The sequence below is a fragment of the Pan troglodytes genome, chromosome 11, assembly GCF_028858775.2.
Source record: "Pan troglodytes isolate AG18354 chromosome 11, NHGRI_mPanTro3-v2.0_pri, whole genome shotgun sequence".
In the NCBI taxonomy this organism is placed as follows: Eukaryota; Metazoa; Chordata; class Mammalia; order Primates; family Hominidae; genus Pan; species Pan troglodytes.
The window spans coordinates 16,409,831-16,424,855 of record NC_072409.2 but is presented as its reverse complement, the minus strand read 5'-3'; the positions used below and the strand labels follow the sequence as shown (position 1 = coordinate 16,424,855).

The window sequence follows — 15,025 nt, the reverse complement described above, 5'->3', positions numbered from 1 at the left end:
ATCTACACAAAAAAAAAACAGAACACTGGAAATGGTAAATACATGAGTAAATATTTAAAATTATTTCCTCTTGTTATTTAAATCTCTTTAAGATAGAGTTGATTGTTAAAACAAAAATGATAACAATGTAGTCTGGAGTTTATAATAAGTATAAAAGTAGAATGTATAAAAACAACAGCATAAAAGCTAGGTGTGGGAAAATGGAAGTACTATGAGTGTTATAAGGTTCTCATACTATAAATAAAATAGTACTATATAACTTGAAGGTAGATTGTGATAACTCAAAAATGTATACCATAAATTTTAAAGAAACCACTAAAAACAAAACAACTATAGCTATTATGCCAACAAAGGAAATCAATAAAACTGAAAACTTCTAAACAGACTGATCAGAGGGAAAAAAAGAAAAACAAAAAACACAGATTACAAATGTTAGGACTGAGAGGTATCATTAATAAAGGTAAAGGCAGATTATTAAAGGTAACATTATGAATCATTTTACACCAATAAAAGTGAAAACTTAGAAAAAGTAGACAAATTTCTTGAAAACAAACTATTAAAGCTCATTCAAGAAGAAATAGATAATATGAACAGCCTATATCTATCAAAGAAATTGAATTTGTAGTTAAAAGTTTCCCATAAAGAAAATACCAAGCTCACATGACTTCCCTAGTGAATTTTACCAAACATTTAAAGAAATAATACCAACTCTGAAAAAACTCTTCTAGAAAATTTAAAAGTAGAAAATATTTTACAATTCATTCTGTGTGGCCAGCATTATCCTGATAACGAACCAAAGACATTAAAAAAAATAAAAAGAAAAAGGCAAACCAATATCCCTCATGAATATAGATGCAAATAAAGAACATTTTAGTAAATCAAAATTCCACAATATATAAAAAGGATAATATGTTATGACTAAGTGGAGTTTGTCTTAGGGATACAGGGTTTGTTTAATATTTAAAAATCAATCAATGTAACTCAACCACATTAACAAGCTAAAAAAGAAGATCCATATGATCATCTCAGTAGACACAGGGAAAAAAAAAAGAGTGACAAAATCCTACATCCATTCCTAATTAAAAACAAACAAAATCCATGGAAACAAGAAATAAAAGGAAACTTCATCAATCTAATAAAGAACATCTACAAGAAACCTACAACTAACAACAATACTTAAGGATGAAAGACGAAATCCATAACCCCTAAGATCAGGAAAAAGTCCCAGACATCTGTTCACACCACTTCTACTTAACATTATTTGGAGGTTCTAGCCAGTGCCATAAGGCAAGAAAAAGAAATAAAGGGCTAATTATAAAGTAAGACAACACCATTCAATTCTCAGAGGATGTAATAGTCCATACAGAAAATCCAATGGAAGTACAAAATAAGCTACTAGAACTGTTAAATAAGTTTAACAAGGTTGCAGGATACAACACCAATACACAAAAATCAATTTTATTTTTACATACAATGAACAATTAGAAATGGAAGTTTAAAAATAAAACACTGCCAATATATCAAAAATTGGAAATCATAAGGGAAAATTGTGACAAAAGATGTGAAATATTTGTATACTAAAAACTAAAAAACACTGTTGAAAGAAATTAAAGACCTAAATAAAAGGAAAGATACACCATGTCGATGGGTCAGAAGACTCATTGTTAAGATGTTGATTCTACTCAAAGTGATATATAGATTCAACACAATTCCATTCAAAATCCCAGTGGGCTTTTTTGTAGACATTGACAAACTGATTCTATATTTCATATGGCTGATCAAAGACTACAATAGCCAAAACAACTTTGAAAAAGATGAACAAAGTTGGAGAGCTTACACTACCTGATTTCAAGGCTTATAAAGCTATATCAAAACAGTGAGGTTTTGGCAGAAAGAGAGACAAATAGATCAAAGACACAGAATACAGAATTCAGAAATATACCTACACATATTTGGATAACTGTTTTTGACACTGGTGCAAAGGCAATTTGGAAGAGAAAGATTAGTGTTCTGATCAAATGTTTCTGGAACAACTGGATATTCATATGCAAAAAAGTGAACTTCAATCCATACCTTACACCATATACAAAAATTAACTCAAAATGAATCACAGACCTAAATTCAAAAGCTAAAACTATAGAACTTTTAGACAAAAACATAGGAGAATATCTTTGTGAGCTTGGGTTAGATATAAATTCCTATATATGACACAAAAAGCATGATCTATTTAAAAAAATTGATAAATTGGACTTTGTCAAAATTAAAAACTTGCTTTTCAAAGGATAATAAGAGAATGAGAAGACATCTCACGTACCCCATAAGTATATGTACCTACTATGTAGACACAAATATTAAAAATTAAAAAATAAAAAAGGCACAGACTGGAAGAAAATATTTACAATTGGTATATCTCATAAACACCTGTATTCAAAATATATAAAAACTCTCAAAGCTCAATAATAAAAATAAACAACCCAGTTAAAAAAAATAGGCAAAACATGTGAACAGACATTTCATCAAAAAATATATCTGGATGGCAAACAAGCACATGAAAAGAAAGCTCCACATCATTAGTCTTTAGGAAGTGCAAAATACAACTGATGACAGGTCACTACATACCTATTAGAATGGCTAAAATTAAAAAGACTGACCACTGGCCCTGTAAGGTGACAGACAGGAGCAGTGGCTCACGCCTGTAATCCCAGCACTTTTGGAGGTCGAGGCAGGTGGATCGCTTGAGCTCAGGAGTTCAAGACCAGCCTGGGAAACATGGTGAAACCCTGTCTTTACAAAAAATACAAAAATTAGCCAGGTGTGGTGGCCTGTGCCTGTAGTTCCAGCTACTTGGGAGGATTGCTTGAGCCTGGGAGATGGAGGCTGCAGTGAGCTGTGATCGGGCCACTGCACTCCATCCTGCGGGACAGAGCAAGACCCACTCTAAAGTAAATAAATAAATAGACTGACCATTACCAAATTCTGGCAAAGATATGGAGGAATTGGAATGTTCATACATTGTTGATGGGACTATAAAATGATAAAATGACACAACTACTTTGGAAGACAATACTTTCTTTAAAATTTAATATGCACCTACTATACTATCCAGCAATTCAATTTTTAAGCATTCACCCAGGAAGAATGAAAATATGTCCACGCAAAGACTTACACACAGGTGTTCATAGTGTATTTGTAACAGCCGTAAAACTGGAATCAACCCAAATGTCCAGCAGCAGGTGAAGGTCTAAGCGAACTGTGGTATAAACATTCAATAGAATACTCCTTGGCAATGAAGTATTGATACATACTACAAATATGGATGAATCTCAAAATAACTGAAAGAAGCCAGATCTCCCCCGAAAAAGGAGTGCCTGTTACATAATGCCATTTACATAAAATTCTACAAAGTGCAAAGTTATCTTGACAGAAAGTGGATCCACTGTTGCCTGATGATAGGAGAGGAGGAAAAGAGGGAAGAAGCGAAGGAGGGGCTGGGCGCGGTGGCTCACGTCTATAATCCCAACAATTTGGGAGGCTGAGGCAGGCGGATCACTTGAGGTCAGGAGTTGGAGACCAGCCTGGCCAACATGGTGAAACCCATCTCTAATAAAAATACAAAAATTAGCTGGACATGGTGGCACATACCTGTAATCTCAGCTACTCAGGAGGCTGAGGCAGGAGAATTGCTTGAACCTGGGAGATGGAGGTTGTAGTGAGCCAAGATCACGCCACTGCACTCCAGCCTGGGTGACAGAGCAAGACTCCGTCTCAAAAACAAAAAAAGGAGGGAAGGACAGAAGGATTACCAAGGGACACGAGGAAAAATTTCAGCATGATGCATATGTTCATTATCTTGATTGTGGCGATGATTTCACGGATTTTTACATATATGAAATGTATAAAACTGTACATTCTAAATATCTGTAGTTTATTCTATGTCGATTATATCTCAATAAAGCTGTCTGTTAAAAAGTATAAGACAACTAGGCTCTCTGCAGAGTCTCAAAATATCTCCTTACTAGACACTTAGTAATTAAAAAGGAAAAAAATAGTAACTTTATAGTGGAGAAATCTAGCAGACACTACTTTAACTAAGTGATCAAAGTTAACATCACCAGGGATAAGACATCTTGACATCATGTACTTAGCAACATCACTTTCATGGTGTTCTTGCCAAAAATATCTAATCTGAATCTAACATGAGAAAAATCAGACAAATCCAAATGTAAGTTCATTCTAAAAAAAAAAAAAAAGATAACTAGCCAGTTGTATTAGACTGTTCTCACACTGCTATAAAGAAATACCTGAGACTGGGTAATTTATAAAGAAAAGAGGTTTAATTGGATCACAGTTCCACAGGCTGTACAGGAAGCATGATGCTGGCACCTGCTTGGCTTCTGGGGAGGCTTCAGGAAACTCTCAATTGTGGCAGAAGGCAAAAGGAAAGCAGGCACATCTTAGGTTGCTGGCGCAGGAGCAAGAGAGAAAGGAGGGAGGTGCTACACACTTTTAAACAACCAGATCTCATGAGAACTCTATCACTATGCAACACCAAGGGGGGAAATCTGTCCCCATGATCCAATCACCTCCCACCAGGCCTCACCTCCAACACTGGGGAATTACAATTCAACATGAGATTTGGTGGGGACACAGATCCAAACTGTATCACAAGTACTCTTCAAAAGAGTCAAGGTCACATAAGACAAAGACCAGGGAACCATTACAACCTAGAGAAGACTGGGGAGAAATGACAACTAAATGCAATGAGGGATCATGGAGTGAATCCTATACCAGAAAAAGGACGTTAGTAGGACAACAGGCAAAATGCAAATAAAGAGCATAGGTTATTTCATATTATATCAATGTTAATTTCCTAGTTTCAGTCACTGTGTAAGATGTTAACATTAGAGGAAGTTAGATGAAGAATTTGGGATGCTCTCTCTGTCCTATTTTTGCAACTTTTTTGTTAAGTTTTAAATTATTTCAAAGCAGTTTAAAAACTGAAGGCAAAATAAAGACATTTTCAGACAAATGAAAGCTGAGGGAATTTGTCACCAGCAGACGTGCACTGTGAGAAATGTGTTGAAGCAAATTCTTGAGGCCAGAGGAAAATAATACCAAATGGAATCCCAGAGCCATTCAAAGGAATGAAGAATGCTGGAAATAGTAAATACATGAGTGAGTATAAAAGACAAATGTACTAATCTTTTAGTTTCTTTATAGGATAATTGAGTTTTCAGAGCAAAAATAATAACAATGTATTGTGTGGTTTATAATATTGTTAGAAGTAAAACAGATGACGATAGCACAAAGGATGAGGGCGGGAATGGAACTATACTGCTGTAAGGCGCTAATATGTTACTTGAAGTATGTAATACTTAAAGGCCAATGTGGTAAGTTAAAGATGCATTGTAAACCCTAGATACTAGGGCTAGGGTGAAAACTAAAAAGATTTTTAAAAGAAGTATAGCTAATAAGCCTAAAGAAGAGATAAAATAAAACACTAAAAATATTCAATTAATCCAACAGAATAAATAGAAAAGAATTAGTAAGATGGTAGACTTGAATCCAACAGTTAGTATTACATATTAAGATTAACTGGACTAAACACACAAATCAAAAGGCAGAGACTGTCAAACTGAATAAAAGACCACACTCAATTTCATGCTGTCAACAACAAGCACTCTTTAAAAATGCAGATAGGTTAAAAGTAAAATAATGGTAAAAAATATATACCATGCAAATACTAAGCCAAAGAAAACTGGAGGTGCTAAATTAATATCAGACAAAATAGACTTCAGGACAAGTTACTGATAAAGGAGTCAAATCATCAAGCTAATAACGGAGCTTCAAAATGCATGAAGAAAACACTGACAGAACTAAAAGGAGAAACAGACAATCCAAAATTAAAGCTGGAAATTTCAACACTAACTTAGTAACTGATAGAACAAGTAAGTAGTAAAGTAGTAAAAAAGATGTGAATACCACCAATAGCAACTTGGCCTAATTGACACTTATAAGATGCTACATCAACAACTCCAGAATACTTATTATTTCCCAGGGCCATGAAACACTCATCAAGATGGACAATGTGTAAGCCGTTAGAAAACTCTCAACAAATTTAAAGAGACTGAGATAATACAGAATATACTCTCTGATGTCAACAAAATTAAATTAGAAATCAATACAAAAAATACTTTTTTTGTCCGCAAATGACTTAAAAAGTAAACAACACATTTCTACATAACCCATGGGCAGACGAGAAATCCCAAGGGAAATTAGAGAACATTTTCAACTGAATTATAATGAAAATGTAATATACAAAAATTCCTGAGATGTATCCATAGCAGTGCCTAGAAAGAAATTTGTTTTAAGATTTAAAAATCAGTGATCTTAGTTTTGTAGCACAGTGCATTACTCATGTTTGTGGTGTTGCAGGTGTCAACAAACCTACTGCACTGCCAGTTGTATAAAAGTGCAGTATAATACAATTATGCACTGTACATAATACTTGATAATGATAATAAACTACTACGTTACTAGCTTCTGTATTTACTATAGTATACTTTTTATTGTTATTTTAGAGTGTACTCCTTCTACTTCTAAAAAAAAAAGTTGACTGTAGGATAGCCTCAGGCAGGTTCTTCAGGAGGTATTCCAGAAGAAAGCACTGTTATCATAGGAGATGACAGCCCTACACATGTTACTGCTCCTTGAAGACCTTCCAGTGGGATAAGAAGTGGAGGCGGAAACAGTGATATTGATGATCCTGACCCCGTGTAGGCCTAGGCGAAGGTATGTGTTTGTGTCTTGGTTTTCTAACAAAAAATTCTAAAAGTAAAAATAATTTTAACATTTAAACATAGAAAAAGGCTTAGGGAATAAGAATATAAGGAAATTTCTTTTGTACAGCTGTACAGTGTGTGTTTTAAGCTAAGTGTTATTACAAAAGAGTCTAAAAGGTTTTTAAAAAATAAAAAGTTTAGAAAGTAAAAAGTTACAGTAAGCTAAGGCTAATTTATCGAAGAAAATTTTTTAAAAATAGATTTAGTGTAGCCTAAGTGTACAGTGTTTCTGAAGTCTGCAGTAGTATAATGTCCTAGGCCTTCACATTCCCTTACCATTCACTCACAGACTCACCCAGAGCAACTTCTAGTCCTGCAAGCTCCATTCATGGGAAGTATCCTACATAGGTGTATCATTTTTCAACTTTTATACAGTATTTTCCCCTTTCTATGTTTAGATACAAAAAAGACTTACCAATATTAAGTCCAGTACCATGCTATACAGGTTTGTATCCTAGGAGCGATAGGCTATACCGTATAGCCTGGATGTGTAGGAGCCTATACCATCTAGGCTTGTGTAAGCACACTCTATGGTGTTGGCACAATGATGAAATCACCCAATGACACTTTTCTCAGAATGTGTGCCCGTCAAGTGACTCATGACTGTAGTTGGATGCAAAGCTGGGAAGGAAAGGTATTCCACATAGCAACAACAGCATGAGCAGAGCCACAGAAGAGAGACATTGTGGGGGGGGGTAATTATGAGGAACAGCTGAGAGTTATCTTTTAAAATTAACTTTATTGAAGCATAGTTTGCATCCAATTAAATGCACCCATTTTAAGTTAATAGTTCGATGAATTTTAAGCAATGTATATAAACCCATGTGACCACCATCTCAGAGAAAACTTCCTTTAAAAATTATCACTTCAAGCTGTTTTTGTGTTTAGTAAATGATAATTTTATTACAAGTTTTATAATTCAATATTAAAACCAAAACAATACAGAGGCAATAAAATAGACTATAGAAAGCATATGCCTTGGAAATAGCTCTAGGTTTTAAACCTTACTTCTCAAGCAAGTTGCTAAATTTTTCAAAGCCTCAGTTTCCTCATCCATAAAATGGGGATAATAATAAAACCAGCCTCACAAGATTGCTGTGAAGATTAAAAGAAATAATGTGGGCTGGGCGTGGTGGCTCATGCCTATAATCCCAGCACTTTGGGAGGCTGAGGCGGGCAGATCGCTTGAGGTCAGGAGTTCGAGACCAGCCTGGCCAACATGGTGAAACACCATCTCTACCAAAAATACAAAAAATACAAAAAAAAAAAAAAAAAAAAAGCTGGTGTGGTGGCACCCGTCTGTAGTCCCAGCTACTCAGAAGGCTGAGTCAGGAGAATGGCTTGAACCCAGGAGGCGGAAGCTGCAGTAAGCCAAGATCGCACCACTGCACTCTGGCCTAGGCAACAGAGCAACACTCCGTCTCAAAAACACAAAAATAAAAATAAATAAAATATGTTAAACTTCTAGCACAAAGCCTGGAACATAGCAGGACCAGTAAATGGTGTTAGCCTTATCACAATTAGACAGGCATTGGTTGTATAGTTACCCCAGAGTTATGGGACAGACTGTGAAACTTGTACACAAAGGCTTTGAAGGGATCCTAAATGAAACTGTTAAAAGGCTAACAAAAATGGCAATTCTGAGTTCCACTTCACAGTCAGTGGTGAGGGCTCCAGTGTATCACATGCTCAAACCTGGTGCTTCGAGATGGAATGGGTCACTTGACAATTGATTCTGGAACAAGTCTAAAGCAAAACACTTAAAAGGTTCCCCATGAGTTTGTCAGACCTGCTCCCTGGCCTTTAAACAGAGCCTGACCTCCCACATCTCAGGCCACAGGAAGCCAGCGAGGCCACGGCTCTAGGATTTCCCCAATGGCCCCATCCTACCTGGGGGCCCAACCACCTGCTCCGGCTCCAGCTCCCTGGCTCCCCAGCGTCCTGACTCCATGATCCAGCTGATATCCGCCTTAGGGCTGTCTCCTTGTGTCAAGACCCGTTTCTTCAGTTTACCTACCTGTCACCCTACTCGTTCAACTCTGCAAGCTGTTTTGATAGCCGCCAACACCTACTGTGTACTGTTAAGATGCTCCCTTAGTCGCAGCTCCCTGGGACCCCCTGTCCCAGCTCCCAGCACACAGGACCCAGGACACAGTTGCAACCATAATATAATTCAGGGGTCATGGGGACGGAGTGCCATCTACCTGAGCAACAAAGAGCTGGAACTCGTCAGGCAGAATCCATGAGCGAGGGTAGAAGTTGTACTCCTCAGGAAAGAGATTCTGCATGGTTCTCACTGCTCTGCTCAGAGTAATTTTACGCACCATCTCCGTCATGCCTGGGGAGAAGAGACGCTGTGAGGTTTTAACAACAGTGGGCTACTAGCTATAAAACAGCCATTATTTGGGACTTTTAAAACCACCCACCCAACATATTCTCTTTTTCAGGCAGGATTTTTAAAAAAGGTCTGAGTTGTTCCCCACAGCGGTGACTCATGGTTTGGAAAGAACTACTGAGTTAATGAAAAACTTGAGGTAACGGACGGGTGTTCTTTTCTCTTTATAAAAATGAAGTATCAGTTTGAAGGAATGAGTTTTCACCTAGTTTATTCTTTTATTCTTTGTCACCCCCTTAGGTAATGAATAGGGAAGCATTTATATCTTGCACTTAAAATTTAATACCTTCTTTAATTTGGGGCCACCTTACGTGCTTCTGGGATTCCTTCCGTCTTGTACCCTAGAGAATATCATCTAGTGGACTCTGGTTACATTATGAGAGGCTTAATTAAGTTTATTTCTTTTACTGTTTCATGAGTATTAAAGGCATGGAATAGGAAAATACACATCTTTCAGCATAAAATCTGTCTCCTTGAATGAAGGACAGGAAATAAAAAGAATACCATAATTTATACTTCAAGGGAAAAAATGCAATCTGTAGGAGTTCCTCAGTTATAAGGACTGACACTGACATTGATCCTATCTCATTAATTTGCCCAGAGGGAATTGAAATGTCTCACTGCTATAAAACATTAAAAGAATGGTGGGGGCGTGAACCTGGGAGGCGGAGCTTGCAATGAGCCAAGATCGAGCCACTGCACTCCAGCCTGGGCAACAGAGCAGGACTCCGTCTCAAAAAAAAAAAAAGGTTGGTGGATTTTTTTTCTTGTAACATCATTAGTAACTCTGACAAGAGAAGAAACTGAGTACTATATATCGTAGCAAATTTTAAGCAAATAGGTAAAAATTATTATCAATTTTAGCATGTTTATTTCATTTTTTCTTTTTTTTTTTTTTTGAAACACAGCCTTGCTTTAATGCCCAGGCTGGAGTGCAGTGGCATGATCTCAGCTCATTGCAACCTCCACCTCCCAGGCTCAAGGGATCCTCCCACCTCAGCCTCTCGAGTAGCTGGGACTACAGGTGTGTGCCACCATGCCTGGCTAATTTTTGTATTGTTTTTATTTTTGTAGAGACAGGGTCTCACTATTGCCCAGGCTAGTCTCGAACTTCTAGGCTCAAGCCATCCACCTGCCTTGGCCTCCCAAAGCCCTGGAATTACAGGTGTAAGCCGCCATGCCTGGCATCATCCTTATTTCTTTTTCTTTTTCTTTTTAGGCAGAGTTTCGCTCTTGTTGCCTAGACTGGAGTGCAATGGCACGATCTTGGCTTACTGCAACCGCCGCCTCCTAGGTTCAAGCAATTCTCCTGCCTCAGCCTCCTGAGTAGCTGGGATTACAGGTGTGCACCACCATGCCCAGCAAATTTTTGTATTTTTAGTAGAGAAGGGGTTTCACCATGTTGGCCAGGCTGGTCTCGAACTCCTGACCTCAGGTGATCCACCCACCTCGGCCTCCCAAAGTGCTGGGATTACAGACATGGCCACCGCACCCGGCTATCATGCTTGTTTCTTAAGACAAATATCATTGCCAAAAATGGTGGCTACAAATGGCCTTTACCCTGAAAGAGACCAAACAGTTCCATTACTGATACTAGAAATGTGCTTGGCAAAGCTATTTTTAATAGAAAATACAAAGTTCCATGTCAGCTTGGCATGCCCAAATTATCACACATTCCACATGGGCAGTCAGAATGAATGAGTTTCCTCTAAATTCCCACGTTCAGAAAGAAAAGGGTAAACATCTGGGAACGAAAGTTTTAAGAACCAACTTCTTGCTTACATCAGCATATTAAAAAGTGCAATAAATCTAAAGATCCCAGCTTCAAGACGTCAGTGCCCAGGTCTTAGTTGTTGTTTAGAAGGATGTAGGGAAGGATTAAGTAAGAAATAAAGGAGCTTAAAAAGCACTAATAAACTGTGCTCTAACATGGACTGTTCAATAGTCAAGAAAACTCACTGAGGACACTGTTCTGAGCTTCCCAAGAAGGGAGTCCGGAAAATCACAGCTATTTCCTTTTATTCTCCCTCGAAATTAGAATTGTTGCATTATAAACACTAGAGCTGACCACAAAGTAAACAAAGCAAAACTTCAACTTTTTTGGAATCCTTTTGCTTGAGGTTTACTAACATTTTAGTTACCATATTGAACTGAAAGCCTTCATAACTAACTGTAATACAGCACCTTACTCCACAGGATGCCTCCTGACCAAATAGTGTTGTGGTATTTTCTGCACTTTAAAGTCGTTGTGCCGGGGGAATGTTCTCTTCCGAAATCCCTCAGCAGGTCAGAAGGGCTCACACAACACAGAGAGCTGTGGGTACTTGAGGGCAGTCTGGGTGCTCCAGAAAAGTTTTGTGAAAATCTATGTCCAGCAAATTCAGTCAATATTCATTTAATATCGGCAATGGCTCCTTCTGTAATGTGCATCATCAGGCCCCACACCAGCTAATAGGTGTTTCCAAGTTTACCTTCATGTCTCCAGGCAGTTTTCTACTGAAAATGGCCAACATAAGAAGCACCCCTGGAAGCCAGGCACTTCCTGCCTGCAGGCCGGAGGTAGCTCACTCCAAACCTGCCTGAATGCCTGTCTCCAGGAGGGACGGGTGTAGACTTCTCTCAATCCACTTAGCACCAAACCTTTGCTCCTCCATATCTAAGCTGTGCTCCTATCCAGTGCCACCAGGGAAAGAGTTTCTGGCCCCTCACTAGAACCCACATGGAAGCTTCCGGCATCTCCACCTCTGGAGGTGGCTCAGAGACAGGTGTGGGAGTAGCATCTTCTCCATTATGACCCTGACAAGCGTAGCAGGCTTTCTAGCTGATCCAGGGCACGCGTTCCCAGAGTAAATCTGTGAGAAGAAAGGTCATGGCCAGCTCTGCTGACTTCAGGCCCTACTGGCTCCAGGCCCTGTCCCCTTTCCCTAAGCAGCTGCAGCACCTGACCCCTCATCACCTGTGTCCCCTCCCTGGGCTCTAGGACCAATTCTGAACTGAGATAGAAGCTCTAGGTCTAACCCCCAGCTCCCTTCTGCTAAAAGTCTGACCTAGACTTTGTATTCCAACCAGATAAGAAGGATTTTACCCATTTTTCCGGTGTTCTATTGCTTGTATCCAAATGTTGGTGACCTTATCTTTTGCTCCTGGAGCCTGAGTGGCTGCCTTAGCAATGCAGAGCTGCATCCTTTTCTTTGTTCTCTCCAATGCCCCTCCTCTCTCCAACCTCTCCTCTGTTCCCCTCAAGCCCACCCTGCAAGGGTTGGAATCCTCCTGTCTGTGACTTTTGCCCAGTGTCTGGGGTCCTGCTACCTAACAGCTCCTTTTGAGGTTGACTGCCCACCTAGGTTTCTCAATAAGGTCTATCCCTAGATGTCCCTGTGAGGGCAGTTCCCCTATCGATTGGGAAAACCTCCTAATTCAGGTGGGAGTTTCTGACACCAAGGGCTTACCTCCTGCCCCTCCTTCTGAGGCCTGGGCTTTTCTGTCTGCTACGCTGGAGTCTCAAGGCCTGGTGGGTCTCACCCCATTCAAGTTAACTGACAGCATAACAGTTCAATCTCAGGTTTGCCCATGCAGCCCTACTTAACCCAGTTAATGTAAAACAAAACAAACTAAAACTGAGCTATACTTGGAGCACTATTCAATCAAAATATTATTTATAACAATAATTCTTGGCAAAAACATATTAGAACCACCAAACAACAAATAAATCCTTTCAGATCCAACCTGTTCTCTCTATTCTGATTGCCACTAATTCATTCATCTCTTGGGTGGATGCTGCAGCAGACTCTTAGCTACATCTCTGTTTCTTCTCTGAGCCGTCTCATTTCTAATGTGTCCCTCTGGCTGATCTTGCTAACATGCAAGCTGACCCGTGTCACTGTCTGGCTTAAAAATTCCTCAGTGGCTCCCCATGACCTTCAGGCTCTAACAATGCTGTAGTTGGGTTCCTACTCATCACCCCTCCCCTGCCCTGCTCACCTGACGCCCTCTAACCATGGTGGGCCACTTGCCCTTCGCTGAACGAGCAATATGCTGAAGGCATTCTGTCTTTGCACCAACTCTGCTCCCTTGTTTGGCATGGGGATCGGGCCCATCCATCCTGGAGGCTCAGTTTCCATGCCAGTCCTGTTCTCCAGGAGCTCTCACCCTGCTGCTCCCTAGGCAAATCTGGGTTAGGTTGCCTGCCCTTGCTCCGGACCCCCACGGCATTCCAGCTTCCTCCAGCATAGCCCCTAGGCTGTATTTTTCTTCTCTCTTTACATGCCTTTCTCTGTGTCTTTATAGCCCCAGACCAATGCTTGACAGATGGCTGTCCCCACAGGTTCCTCACTGAAGCTCCCTCCCTCTCCAGCAGAAAGCCCCCTCCTCAGGTGGGCTCTCAGGTACCGCCTGCCATGTGATGCCATACATCTCAGACCCTGAAACTCAGCAAAAGACCTGCTCAGAACCTGAGAATGGACAGTTTTGGACTTTCTTAAAGCTAAATCTGATATGTCTAATCTGACATGTCTGATTTAGATACGTCTAAAGAAAGCAGACATATCTAATAATCTACTTTCTTTAGACGTATCTAAATCATTATTGTCATAGAAAGTCTTAATTCATCAGCCAAAATACAATAATGTAATTTGAACCAGGAAATTACCCATAGAAAAGTGACTAAAATCTAATGTGCTGACACAAACAAAATTAATCACTTCCATCTGTATATATCCGTTCTCAGTTGACCCAGCACATAAAGCGTTTATACTTGCCTGGGATATCCACTAGAACTTACCCTAGGTAATATACAATGCATAGAAAGTGCATTTTATGAGATATATGAGAGACAGAAGATAAGCTTGGACACAAACTGGTATCAGAGGACAGACTGTTCTGGAATTACCCCTCTGCTGAGGATTACTACCTTTCACAGGGTAGAGGGTGTGGCAGCACTGTTCCTCTGCCTAGAGGTTCAAGAGCCTGCTTTGTCATTAGAACTAATTAATTTCTGTTAGTAATGTGGAAAAGTCTATGTTCCAATCACCGGCATGTGGAATATGGGATGGGGCCAACTTGCTTCTTTGGAATGAATATCATTCTATCACCTTTATGAAACTAATCCTTTGTGGGTACTTCATTCTATATTTCTAATTTGTATTCCAAATGTAGATCTATAGCTACTTCTTTCCTACTCTGAGCCACTAGATGAGGCATGAGCAAATGGGGAAAATGTAAACGAAGCCTCATTTGTTGATTCATGTCTTAGGAAATCTGTCCTCATTCAAAGCATTTTCTCTTCCAAACTGTATTCTCCCAATATCCTAATAAGTCCTTTAAGTGGCATCACAAAGCATCCTTTTCTGAGCAGCAAGACACAAAAAATAATAGCTATCCCATTAAACTGTTGGGCAAGAACTCTGGCTGCAAGAATCATTCTTGTTCTGTAACAAAACCCTTTCTCCTTCTCTAAGGATAAATTTGACCTTGGGTTAACTTTCTATCTCAGTTCCCCTAGAAAACAATGAAGGTAGAATGTTAGCTGAATTACTAGGCAACAAAGCATATGGTTAAAATGATCCCTGATTTGGTAAATTGCATAAATATCTAGTAGAAAGTCATCGCTCTAGGCTTTTCTGAGTGCAATGATTCTTGTAACTTAATATGACCCTTGCTGGGACCTTAGAAGGCATACTGTGGAGCAGTTCTAAGAGATACTGGCTTCTGTGGGGCATCTAAGCCAAGAAAGACTCATATCCACCAATGTGGATCTTGTCCTTTTGCACCTGAGCTTTCACTTGAGGAG

The 15,025-nt window shown here is 39.3% G+C and overlaps 1 protein-coding gene across 6 annotated transcripts in view; it reads right to left on the bottom strand.

The window, feature by feature from the left end:
- TTLL11 (tubulin tyrosine ligase like 11) overlaps nt 1–15,025 on the bottom strand; it is a 278,099-nt gene that overhangs the window by 207,041 nt on the left and 56,033 nt on the right. For 3 of the 6 annotated variants that reach the window (XM_054658398.2, XM_016961590.4, XM_016961591.4), the window contains exon 3: nt 9,047–9,180. The exons of 2 other annotated variants lie outside the window; for them this stretch is intronic. In XM_054658398.2, the coding sequence (XP_054514373.1) occupies nt 9,047–9,180 (134 nt within the window). Of the gene's footprint in view, nt 1–3,642; nt 3,731–9,046; nt 9,181–15,025 lie in introns of those variants that run through there. One more of the 6 variants, XM_054658400.2, reaches the window with a different exon arrangement.